Below are 12,226 nucleotides of genomic sequence, written 5' to 3'. Positions count from 1 at the left end.
GGTCCACCAAAGGTTTTGGTGCTCCTGGATCTGCCAGCCGCGAAAGCTGTCACAAATTTTTATTATTAACATTTCAATTATTCTAAACGCATATTTTGTTATTCCTAACCATTTCCAATGTAATTGAATTTTTTATTATTATTATTCTGAGGAATTTGAATTTTTGCAAAAAAAAAATAATCTAAAATTTGTAAAATTGTACAGATGAAAAAAACAGATATTTGGAAAATTAAGAAAGGCTTGAGGATTAAGATTATTATTTATATTTAATAGTATGCGTGCTTTATAGTAATTTTTGTGTAAAAAATTATTGAGTAAAAAATACTACCGTCTGCGCATTATTTAACAAAATTACACTTTTTCTATAATTTGAATGAATAAAATTAAAATTTACCTTTTCACTCAAAATTGACTTTTTTCACTTTTTTTCAAACCAAAATTGTGTTAAAGTTTTTTCGCCTGCCCTTAACTATATTTACCTTGTTTTCATCTTTACTGTGATTATTTGGCGCACCTTTGGAACTTTCCTTGATTTTCTTCAATTTGCTCAAAAACATTTTTTTTTTTAGTTTTGTGGAGGTATTTAGTTGTTATATGGGTTATATGTACGTGTGTTATTGCCAGACAGAGGAAAGCATCTTACGGAAAAAAGACTTTCGAATGACGTGTACGTATTTCTCAAAACATCGGCGCCGCGTAACTATGGTTACAATTTTGAAAAGGTTGAACGCGTTGAACGTATCAAACATAACATACATCGATACATCTTTTGAACATTCATTATAAAAGTGCGTATCACACTTCCCCGAACTTTCAGGAAAGAGAAACCTTTGGAATGAAAAGTCGCTTCCAAGCTAGCACACAATTTATAAATATGTGGAAATATGTATACAAAATTTAATTTACCACTAAATGAGTTTCCTAACAAGCTAACAGGAAAAAATAGTTTCAATTGAATTACATGTGTGAAATATTTTTAATAATTTAAACCATTTGATAAAAGTATTTTATAATTTCACATCCTCAAAATTTTATTGAATTTTGTTTATCAAAGTTATACGAAGTTAAGTTATTTGTATAATAATGTAAAATAATACTATCAATTTTTGTCTCCCGCTGTTGTACAAAATCCAAGATTGACAAATCGGCGCTCTCTATGGACCATTTTAGAAATCAACTCGCGATTTCTCTCCGAAACATCCGCGCCGACCTTCAAAAGCACCAATAGCATGCTGCTATTCTAAATGAATCTTCTTAAAAGTCCCAACTCCACTTCTCAACTCCTTTCCGCACTACCCAGTCAATTATTCTTTTATTTTTGTTATTATTGTTCCGAGCGTGCGAACGCGAATGTGCCAAAATGAGAATTTTCTCATGAAATCATTTTTCCCGTCAGGGCCGCCGATCCAACCCACACTCTTCGGCTGCATGCATTTATCAAGGTACTTTTAAAAATCCATCTCAATCTTTTCCTTTGCAAACATTCCAGCAATATAAAAATATATTTCTTGTTTTTCCGCATATGGGTGTAAAATTTGATGAAAAGCAACACTTTCTCTCCCCCTCAGGCAAGGACCTTGCAAGGCCACACCGATTTCAGATGGAAGCGGTCACCAGAAGTCCTGCTGCCAATCAGCAGAATTGTAAGAAGAATTTTAATTTGATTTTGTGGTACAAACGAAATTTTTTCATAAATTTACAAAATTTCAGTCACTCAGGCAGCTGACCAAACTGCACAGGTTGTGTTTCGAGAGATTTACAAAAACGCCTGGCTTCGGAGAATCTCATCTAATTCTAAAAATTCTGGTAAATCTAATAATACATAATTGCGATCAAAAATCAGATTTTTTAATTTCAGCTGGTGGAGCCTATCCAAAGCGAGGCGAAAACGTGTGGGTTGTGTTTTGCGTCCATGACGACCGAGAGCCATTCCTCGAGGTCTACCTGGACCAGAAGGTGGCCATCTCGCACCGGCCTGACTGGTGCGCCCCTTTGGCCACCTGTCTGCACATATCTCCCACTATATGTGCAGCGCCAGGCGACCAGTATGAGTTTGTCATTACTTTGAGGAATGGCGTTATCAAATTGGCAGCAACTTCTTGGTAGTATAACTTAATTAAAATTAATATCAGCCCCATTAATTTCAAATGATTATTCAAAATACTTAGGGACATCATGATGGACTGGGTCAACTCTTTGCGGTCCAAACTGGTCGAAATGAAAATCCTTTCTCCCCAGGAGAATGTCTACACCCAAGCTCCACAGGCCCCTCGATTTCCTCTGCTGCCCACCAGAGACCCAAACTCTCCACTCCCCCCTACCCCAGCAGGACCCTTGGCAATTGTTCCTGGAACAGAACTGCCCCCTCAGCAATCAGCTGGTAAATTTAATATTATTGAAAATTAAAAATAATTTGGTAAAAAATTAACACAAATTACTTTAAATCCTATATACGTTAGATTGATATTTTCTTTTCAATTTTTGGGTTATTAATGAATTAATGATAATTAAAACGTTTTGTTTAATATTAGATCGTGTTCAGAGTGATTCAACAAATCAGTCCACAACTACAGTTAGTGTGAATTTCAATCCCAGATCTGAGACTAGTGCTGCAAGTGCGAGCCCAAGACCCTCAACAACTCAAGATTCGAGCACCAATTCAAATATTTTCTCCAGGTATGATAATTAAAAAAAAATTTATTTGGATTTTTTTAGCTATTTAAAAATTCCAGATCTATATCTGTCAACGTGGAATCTGGCCAAAACGTAACTGTGATCGAACTGGAAGGTCCGTCCCCATCCTCAGCCCCCTCAGGCTCGGGGGTGTTCAACTTTGATGTGATCAGCAGCACCATCAGTGACACAGAACTCAGTCAGTACGAGCGCCTCTACCTGGGCCACACTAGCCAGACGGACCCTAACGAGCCCATGTCCCCGCTGCTCATGGCCAGCGAGCAGCCTGAAACGTCCGCCACTCCTTCCAACCCTCCCGAGCGCCAAAATGAGTCTGAAGGAAATTCTGTGAGGCAGGCGCCTCCCCCTCCTAGGAGTGAAGAGAGACGACCTACTCTGCCTCCAGGAAGGGTGCATGACACCCCTAGGAGGAAACGGGGGCCTCGGCTTGATCTCCCCCGGAGACCTCTTTTGCGACCGCCGATGCTGCCTCCAGTTTTGACTCTTCGGGAGCAGCAGGTGTTGGAAATCACCAGAGAGATAAGACACCCGGGCGGCGTCAGATTGCAGCTGAGAAAGAAGGACTGCATTAGCTCGGTTGCCTTTGTTGACGCTTTTGGGGCTGTTTGGTAGGTTTTTAATACAAGAGCAGCTCTTAAAAATCAAATTCATTCAAATTAATAATTATATCCATATCAGTGCGTGAATTTGATAAAAAAAATTGTTTTTTATAAGTAAAACTTATACTAGGCATTCGAACTTTATCAGCTTAGACCAAAAATTTGATTTATTATAAAAAAAAACCAAACAATCCCCTTAATTTTATACTCAATCAAAGTTCCCTGTATAGTTAAGCTCTTAGTAATGTAGTAAAAAAAATTACTGCCGATAATATAATAATATATAAAAATTAATAACATCGGAACCCCTAATTGCAGGATTGCTGGTTGGAAGCAAAAGGTCCACCCTCATCTCTACAATGCACTCCATATTGGTGACAGGGTTCTCAGCGTCACTGGAGTTCTTGTTCCTAATGCATCCGAGGCAAACAATCTCATCAAAGCCTGCTGTTCACCATTTGTAAGATTTTTCAATATTTTTAACATTGGAAATGCGCGCGCAACAATGGGGTGTCCTATCATAAAACCAACCCGTAATCATAGTTAAATTTCACTACATAATATTTTTTTATTTAGTACAATCGTGTTATCATGTAAATGCAGATGTTTTAACTAGTTAATTCTCATTGAATTAGGAATACTGTTTATTTTATTATTTACAAAGGAGCTAATTTTCTAATTCACAATTTATCAAAAAGATATTGACACTAATTGTTGTATGGGGCAAAAATTAAAAGCGAAATCATTTTTAATGAGCATGGAAATGATTGAAAATAAGACTTTCGCCACTGCTTTTCTTTGAGAGGTCAGATTTAAGATGAATTTTAAATTGTTCCTTGTAATGAAGACTAAAGTCAGTTATTAAAGATGAGAGGCTATCCCTTTCATAATAAACTATTTCACATTTTCTAGATTGAAATTATTGTGAGACGAGTGCCCTTTGGCCGAGTATTCGCAATTCGAAAGGACGTCGAAGGCCAAGATGTGGGTCTTGAATTAGAGGGCAGCACCGCCGAGATAAAAAGTGTGCGCCACCTGAGTCCCGCAGCCCGGGCAGGAGTTCCACCAAAGGCGCCCTCCTGTGATGGCCTCTCCCTCTGCAACTGGGTACTGACCGAGGTCAACAGCCGGCCGCTGAATTTGTTTTTCAAAGACAGCGAGGTCAGGGATAGACTGAACGCAGTTGGCAGAGACATGTCAATTCTGATCCACCCTTTCGACTTGATCAAGCAGATCAAAAAGCAGCTCAAGAGCATTAAAAACTACAAGGAATACCTGGTGCAATAAAACTATACATTCCAATTGCAAGTCTGACAATTATGCAATCGCAGAATGATCAAGATGTCAATATACTTACTAAGCTGATTCGTTTGTTAATTTGTGATATTTAATAATAATAATAATTTAAAATCATTGAATTGTTTTTTTCCCATATATAATTAAGAAGGGATTGCGAGAAGAGTTAAAGGTGCTTGTTTCCCTTGAATAGCTTTATTTGAATTTAAAAAAATCAGTGGAATTTCGTAACAATACAAAGCCAGTCATCCAAGGTGTTTTCTTTCCTTTTATAGATCAGTGAAACTCCTAGTGCTGCTTTCTTCTGAAAGAACAGCCTGAAACAATTTGAGAGCAATGATCAGAAATAGTTTTTGGATCTAGATTATTTGCAGATTTAGTACCTTCTGTTAACCTCGCCCTTCCGCCAGTTGGTTGACACAGGATGGTTGAGCAGCCTGCACAAACAACTACACTCTGGGCATGGCTAAAAACTGTTGTGATCTTGTAACAGCCTGCGAAAATACGAACACAAATTGAATACATACATGTAGATTTTGAAGTATTGAATGATTTTATTAATAAAATTTAGCAAAGAGCTTGAGCAGAAGGTTAAGACAGGTTTGAATGTGAATAAGGCGTCATTATCAGTTGCATGCAGTGGCTCAACAGCCTTATGTTTGTATACAAACTGGTGCAAAACCAGGTAGAGATTAAAAGTACAAATCTATTTTTGACTAGCTTGAATTTTAAAATTTCTTAATTAGTTTCACCTAGTAAATGGCAAGTTTTACTCACCAGGGCATTTGACATCCATGAAATATGAATTAGGATGCTGCACTAGCCTCTTCAGCTTGTGTTTTCTTTTCTCCTCAGCTGGTGACGGATGAAGTAGATCCTTTGCGAGCTGGAACAGGAATATTTTGGTCAAAAACTGAGCGCAAGTCGCAGATTCAGGAGGATGGCGTTACAAAAGTGAATCGAATGCGCGTATTTGGCAGTAAAAGGTGCGTTTTTCTGTTAAGTAGTTACGTAAAACGTGCGTGCTAGCCATAGGGAGGCATGTCACGGCGGGCATGTTTTGGAGCGTCAAAGTGATAATTCGTGAAGTCGGCGGCCGAAAGTCCGGCCGGGTCGCGAGATAGGCCGCATAACTAGGAAATACATCCGAGGCGGTTGCAAAAAGGCGCAAATCGGGGTAAAATCAGCGGTTTTCCGGATAAAATAGGCACGTGTGCCACACGATACTTACAGGCATGGTTGCGACTGCAGAGTGGGCCGCCGGAAAAGGAAATGACGTCGAGCTACGGGGTCAACATGGCTGCGTGCACGTACTTTCTTCCCGAAATGGCATCAAATTTAGTCTGGTTTTCGTTCAATATCCTTCAATAATGTGCAAAATAATTCACAGAATAATTTTTTATATGTTTTGGACTGTTTTGCTGGCCGATTAATGAAACATTTCAGTTTAATTCCAGAATTTAAATCGATTTTCAGAGCCACGTAGTGGTGACAAAGGAAACTAAAAAATGCCGATTCCCGCGAATCACAACAGCCGGGCGCGTTTTGTTGACACCCGAAGTGACATTCTGATACTTTTTACACTTTCCCTAAATCTTCTCCGACACTCGCTTGAAATCAGCCATGGAACCACCGTCCGAAGTTTACGGTATGCAATTCTTTCTCGCTCGATCTCAGTCATTTATTCAGTCACTGCGCATTTCAGACGAAGAGGGAAGTGAAGTCGGCGGAGAGGAGCCCTTTTACTTGTTCGAACTTGTCAAACCTGAGTCGAAAGAGGCTACTGTTTGGAGCTGTGAGTCGACTCCTTCTTAGCTGCAGAATATAGCGTCACGCGTTATCTAAGATCTCTATTTTTATTTTCGATTTATGGGTTATAACATTATTTTTAGCTATGTAATAACACTTTATACAATGGCTAATTTTGGCACAGTTTTATTGTTAACGTTGACATCATTGTTGACAGTTTATATTTGACCGTAGCTTTTACATTTTGTTTCTAAATCACTTGTTGCTAGAGAAAGATTATGGTTGAAAAAAATTGCTCCAACCCTAGCTAAAAAATTTAAATTTTGCTTAAAACTCCACAATTTATTAATAGGCAGCGCCTACAAAACTAATTTTTTATTAGATTGATGATTTTTCAGACAATTACTGTGCTTGAAAAATTTTGTATTTACGCTAAATTTAAATTTTATTGCAGCTCTGAACATGAATCCGTATGGTCTGGCATCATGGGCTACTGACAGTGTTGAGGCCATGAACATCAAATTAGTAAGGACTGTACAAGACATGCAGGATTCTGATTTAAGTTTCAAGCCGGAAATGACGTATCAAGTGTTTGGTCAAAAGTATGACTTTTATATTTATTAATTTTATTTTTATTATTGTGAAAATTTAAAAATTATAGAGAAATTATTGCTGGATACAAAGATTTGAAAGTTGATCTGCTTTATGGAGCTGGAAGTCTGAAGACTCTTCTCAATATCACTTACTCAAAAAAAGTTGATCCAGACTTGTTTGAGGTAAAACTTTTTTCTAATTTATGAAAAAAATTTAATTAAGAATATATGCAGGCTGAAAATGTGGAAGAGAAGTTAAAGGATTACTTGCCAAAGGGCTACCTCACGTCAGTTGACAACTTCAGCATTGGTCTCAAAGAAGAGGAGGACAAGTTCCAACCTCCCGGTGATAAAATCCACGAGTTCAAAGTGGAAACTGGTAAATTTTTTGTTTACAATTAACCATTATCAAAAGTAATAACTCATTCTTTAGAGGATGGAGATCAAACCTACGAAATCTACCACGCCACTTCTCAAGATACCAAAATGCAGGCCTACTGTGAGCGAATGCAGACCTTCATCATGTGGTACATTGAAGCAGCCAGTTTTGTAGATCTGGAAGACACAAAGTGGAACTTCTTCCTGCTGTAATTTAATCAATTAAATAAATAATTTATTTAAAATTATTAAAATAAATAATCTTCAGATTTGAGAAGTACAAGCACGACGGCAAGCCTCGTTTTGCTTTCGCTGGATTCGTTTCGACCTACGAGTTCTACTGCTACCCTGACAACATTAGACCCAGGGTCAGCCAGATGCTCATCCTACCACCCTTTCAAAAAGCTGGACTTGGAGTTGAACTGCTTACAACCACATTCAACTTTTACAGAGGCAAACCCGAAGTGACTGACGTTTCAGGTTAATAAAATAATGTTTTTGTTAATTTTATTACTATTAATTCATTTCTTTAGTCGAGAGCCCCTCTCCTGAATTCCAAAGGCTGCGTGATTTTGTTGACTGTCTAACCTGCATGAAGCTGCCTGAGTTTTCTGCCAAAAATGTCAAAAAGCGTTTCTCGAAGGAAATGGAGAAAATTGCCAAACAAAAGCTGAAGATGGGAAAAGTAAAGAGTAATGTATGCAAATTTCTGCATGCTGATGAATTAATTTTTAGAAACAAGCCCAACGAGTTTGCTTCATTTTGAAGCTCAAGGGCTGCAATCAGGAGGATGAGGATGAAATGGAGGGTTACATGGACTTTTTGAAGCAGGAGGCTGATAAACAAAATCGAGTAAGTTTTCCTGTGACAATTTGGTATTGTTGAGGATAAATTGAATGTTTTGCAGCGGGTGCATGAGAGAGCTGAGAAAAAGGGACTGCTGCGGGTGATGGAACGAGCCAAACTTGTCGAAGCCATTCCAAGTTTGAGCCCGGAGTATAGAATTTCATCTGTTGCCCAAGCAGCCAAAGGCATGTTCGAGCAGTTCATCAAAGTCGTCAACAGACTTGATAGAGATGCTGAAGATTAAGGCCAATTTAAGATTAAGATTGTAATTTGCATTTCCCAATTGCTATCAAATTATTTTACATATGTGCCAAGTTGTAAAGAAAGCCCCCAGTTTAATAATAATTATCATTTCTATCAGTCTTTTTCAAATAAAAGTCTTTGATGCTATATAATATTTATTTTATTGATTGAAAAACCAAATTAATTAAAAGGAAAGAGTAGTTGTGGTTGGGGATACAGCATCAATTTTTAAAAGGGAGCAGGCTTTCCGATAGGCGGCCCTCACTTTGTTCATCTCCTCGTTGACATCAACGTCTTTAGTTATCATCGTAGGAAATTTGTCCAGCAATTCAATCACAGTCTTCATCGCACCAACACCTTTGGATTCACTTGCTCCTTGCGAAGATTCGATCCACGCTCTGGCAGCGCCCCTGTAAAATCCAAGCTCGGTCCCGAGTTTCATTCCGTGCTGGTGGCCGACCCGATAGCCATCCTCGGTGCCTTCTTGCTGACCCTTCTCAAATCCCTCTCTGAAGCCGTCTGAGGCAACTTTCTGTTCCAGCATCACAATCGAGTCGAACAGCTCGTTCACATCCTTCTCCTCTTCGTCCGCCATCTAATAGATCAAAGTTTGATTTTTATTATTATTAAAATTCAGATTATTTTAATAATTTAAATTTATTACTAAAGAGTTTTATTTACTTTAGTTTTGTTTAAAATCTAGGAACAAATTTTCGCTCTACCCCAAAAAACCGACTGAAAATGCAAGTTCCTGAGAATCTTGCAATGATTATGCCATAACATTCAAATTTATAAATGCCATGATTAAAACTCCCTATAGACAAGGAAATAATTTTCAAAGATTGATTAATTAAATTTTGGGAGTAGAAAGAGATTAAAAATTAATTATGTATACAATCTCAAAAAGAAAGGGTGTCTCAGCCAAAGGCGCCAAGTCATTATGTCTCATCCGAGAGGGGAAAAAATTAAAAATGCTGGAAATAAAATAAGTCGCATGGAGTTGGGCTGATTATACGGATAATTAAACTTCATCTAATTTTGGGCCAGCTGCCGCCATCAAAGCACCGCGGCGGAGTCAACTGTAATAAAATATTAAATTAGTTAATTTAAATTATTCCAAGGTAGACCGAAGATATTTTGCAAATTATTGAAAAACGTCTTTAGGATTTTTTGCAATTAATTTATGGCGCTAGTAAAATAATTAAAATTATATTATTGTTGATTTTAATAAAATTAAAAAGTTCACCTTTCTGGTCCTATGCTAAAAAAATTGGATTTACGTCATAATGTGATGCCCTCGTGCCTCGTGACAGAAACTATAACTCATTGAACGCGCATATGTATTAAAAAAACGCTATTACATGAAGAGGGAGTGGATAAAGCGTACTTAAACCTGTAAAAGTGGCGTTTACTATATGTTATGATTATCATGATGCAATTCGCCTTTTGGTTTCATTTAAATACAAATTAATATAACAAATGATAGCAATCACGAAATGGAATATATTTTTTAATGAATAAAGAGCAACAATATTTTTAATTTCAATAATCTACAAATTTAGATATTAAAAAAAAAAATGAGTTCAGCCTACACTTGAACGCACAACGCGGAGCTATATATTATTATAAACAATCATGTTAATCTTTATTGACACTGGGGTGTCATGACGATCATTGAGGATCAAGAGTTTAAGTTAAACTCCCTTACAATCATCATGCAAAATTCTGCCAGCCTGAGATCTGCAAGCGCCGACGACACATCATAAAAGACGACCAGCCCCTCTCTATTTTGGCGCCTGCTCCTGCTGATGCTCGATGGTTGGTCCATCGTGGTCATACGGCCATCGAACGCCCTATGGCTGCCGTTTCTTGTTGGTTGCCATGGCGTGGTACCTCCAGCTCCTCCTGCATTTGCGTAGGTAGCGGAAGTTGACCATGTGAGTGCCACTTAATTGAGTATTTGCCGGCAGCCCGGATTGACTCGCGTGCAGTTGCGTACGCGTAAGTGTGTTATTTTTAATTTTGATCCACGCATTCATCAAATTGATTGATAAACAAAATTTATAAATTGTTTTTTATTATTCAAAAATTTACGAAATTTGATTTTATGGTATAGTCAAAGACGCCAGCGCTTTTTAACAAATTATTGGACCTTTCAGCCGCTCATTTTAATTTTTAAGAAATATTAAAAATGATTTTATTGTTTACATATTATGGCAAAAATAAACTATAGTTTTAAACTAAACAGCAATAACAATGGAATATATAAAGAAAAATGGGAAAAATGTTTGATTATGACGCCTTGATAGTTGATACTATCAAATTTTGTTTCTTTCAAAAATAGCGGTTGTTTAGGTTTTTGGATTTAGAAAATTCGCCTTTATTTTTCCTTGATAAATTAAAAAAAAAATAGGTTCAAAGAAAAAATATACTTGATATCAGCTTGATATTTTATGTTTTGTCAATTTGTTTAAAAATTGCATAGACACAAAGAAGGCTTAGAATTTTATTTTACTTATAATGCACTCCAAATCTGATTTTTTTTCATCTCTGCCATAGTTTGAGCTGTGAATTGAAAAATTCAACTATGGAAGCAATGGGACCTACAGGTGAAGACAACATACAGGACAATGTTCATGACGACGTACAGGACAATGTTCATGACAACATACAGGACGATGTTCAAGATGGCCTAATTAGTGATGCATTTGATGTTGCTAATGGCCAGGCAAATAGGAAAAAAGTTGTTAAAGCCCACATTGGAGCTAAGCCGCCCAAAGAATGAGGTAATTATAACAAGAGAGTGAAAAGTATAACCTATTAAATTTATTTTATATCAATCCCATTTTAGTTCTTGGCTCAAAATCATCAAAAGAGACAAGGCGATAATTCAAATAATTTGCCGGCCGATATTTTTTTTTAAATTTTCGTTTGGGCAGCCACCGATTCTTGCACGCCAACTATTTTTACCGCAGTTATTAAGAGCAAAATCAAAATTTAAAATGCAGGAGAAGCAATGGAGGTTTTGGCACTTTGAAGCAATCACTGTAACACTAGGTCAAATTTTTGTCAGCTGGCGCGATATAGACTTTCAAACTTCGCAGCCCAAAATCGGCCAAACTCATACAGACACCGGCTAAAACTGACGAGCTCGGGCTCAATTTTCCCAATTTTCAACGCTATGGACTGATATGAAACCAACGAAATTTTTGTTTTAAATTATGTTTATATGTGGCCGTATTACTCAAATGAGTTTGAAATATGTAAAAGCATAATTGTTTTTATACATATGCATATATATTTATATTATGGTCATATATCATATTATGATTATTTTAATTTTATATAATGTACAGTGCTAATTGTATTCTTTGCTTTATATAAATTAACACTTTGTATGTATACATTTATGAAGTATACTTCATAAATAATGGTGATGAGCAATACATATATTTACATACATATATGTACATACATATATTTGTAATATTTAATAAATCACAACTTACATTTTATGTACTTATAATGTTATGTAAAAATAAAATTATCATAATTGGTTGTTGCAAGAACAAGAATACATAGTAATACTTTGTACTCCCGACAAGCCAGCTGCGTATACTGCCGTTTAATATTATTTATCCCTACATAAAATATAAATATTCAGCTAGCTTACCAAAAATTGCTGCAACTTTAGTCCACTTTTCAAAAATTTCGTTGCATTTGCGTTTTGGGTCTGGGGGATGGTTTTGTGATTTGTAGAAAGAAGTAAACAAACCAAATGTGGTACGTGTGGTACCTGTCCAGTGCTGCCAACTATAATTCAGTAGG

The 12,226-nt window shown here is 36.8% G+C and overlaps 4 protein-coding genes and 1 long non-coding RNA gene across 6 annotated transcripts; 3 read left to right on the top strand and 2 right to left on the bottom strand.

The window, feature by feature from the left end:
- The first annotated feature begins 1,284 nt into the window (after positions 1-1,284).
- On the top strand, positions 1,285-4,706 carry LOC132197280 (uncharacterized). Its single transcript, XM_059620472.1, has 9 exons — positions 1,285-1,442; positions 1,569-1,643; positions 1,711-1,806; positions 1,859-2,102; positions 2,169-2,380; positions 2,532-2,676; positions 2,733-3,302; positions 3,612-3,753; positions 4,206-4,706. The coding sequence occupies exons 2-9, from the start codon at positions 1,601-1,603 to the stop codon at positions 4,578-4,580; spliced, it is 1,827 nt and encodes a 608-aa protein (XP_059476455.1). The 5' UTR covers positions 1,285-1,442; positions 1,569-1,600; the 3' UTR covers positions 4,581-4,706.
- A 59-nt stretch (positions 4,707-4,765) lies between these two features.
- LOC132197287 (small ribosomal subunit protein eS27) lies at positions 4,766-5,943 on the bottom strand. Its single transcript, XM_059620482.1, has 4 exons — positions 5,821-5,943; positions 5,367-5,475; positions 4,973-5,083; positions 4,766-4,906 (listed from the first exon to the last, which is right to left on the bottom strand). Exons 1-4 carry the CDS (start codon positions 5,824-5,826, stop codon positions 4,878-4,880), a joined length of 255 nt encoding a protein of 84 aa, XP_059476465.1. The 5' UTR covers positions 5,827-5,943; the 3' UTR covers positions 4,766-4,877.
- Positions 5,944-6,009: 66 nt separating this feature from the next.
- Positions 6,010-8,541, top strand: LOC132197282 (histone acetyltransferase type B catalytic subunit). Of its 2 annotated transcripts, XM_059620474.1 has the most exons (10): positions 6,010-6,237; positions 6,295-6,384; positions 6,793-6,940; positions 7,000-7,114; positions 7,166-7,310; positions 7,365-7,518; positions 7,578-7,789; positions 7,843-7,994; positions 8,045-8,161; positions 8,217-8,539. In XM_059620474.1, the coding sequence occupies exons 1-10, from the start codon at positions 6,213-6,215 to the stop codon at positions 8,397-8,399; spliced, it is 1,341 nt and encodes a 446-aa protein (XP_059476457.1). In that variant the 5' UTR covers positions 6,010-6,212; the 3' UTR covers positions 8,400-8,539. The 2 variants fall into 2 exon arrangements, with proteins under 2 accessions (XP_059476457.1, XP_059476458.1); XM_059620475.1 differs by lacking the exons at positions 6,010-6,237; positions 6,295-6,384 and adding an exon at positions 6,390-6,462 and having other exon boundaries at positions 8,217-8,541.
- Positions 8,536-12,224, bottom strand: LOC132197285 (protein LTO1 homolog). The gene is made up of 2 exons (XM_059620480.1): positions 12,072-12,224; positions 8,536-8,993 (listed from the first exon to the last, which is right to left on the bottom strand). The coding sequence occupies exon 2, from the start codon at positions 8,991-8,993 to the stop codon at positions 8,583-8,585; it is 411 nt and encodes a 136-aa protein (XP_059476463.1). The 5' UTR covers positions 12,072-12,224; the 3' UTR covers positions 8,536-8,582.
- On the top strand, positions 10,170-11,992 carry LOC132197288 (uncharacterized). The gene is made up of 3 exons (XR_009441835.1): positions 10,170-10,399; positions 10,958-11,184; positions 11,250-11,992. It is a non-coding gene; the product is annotated as an uncharacterized LOC132197288 (long non-coding RNA).
- Positions 12,225-12,226: the final 2 nt, after the last annotated feature.

The sequence above is a fragment of the Neocloeon triangulifer genome, unplaced genomic scaffold, assembly GCF_031216515.1.
Source record: "Neocloeon triangulifer isolate White Clay Creek 2 clone unplaced genomic scaffold, ASM3121651v1 ptg000012l, whole genome shotgun sequence".
In the NCBI taxonomy this organism is placed as follows: domain Eukaryota; kingdom Metazoa; phylum Arthropoda; class Insecta; order Ephemeroptera; family Baetidae; genus Neocloeon; species Neocloeon triangulifer.
Note: the sequence above shows the minus strand (reverse complement) of the source record. Positions and strands in the feature narration are given on the sequence as shown.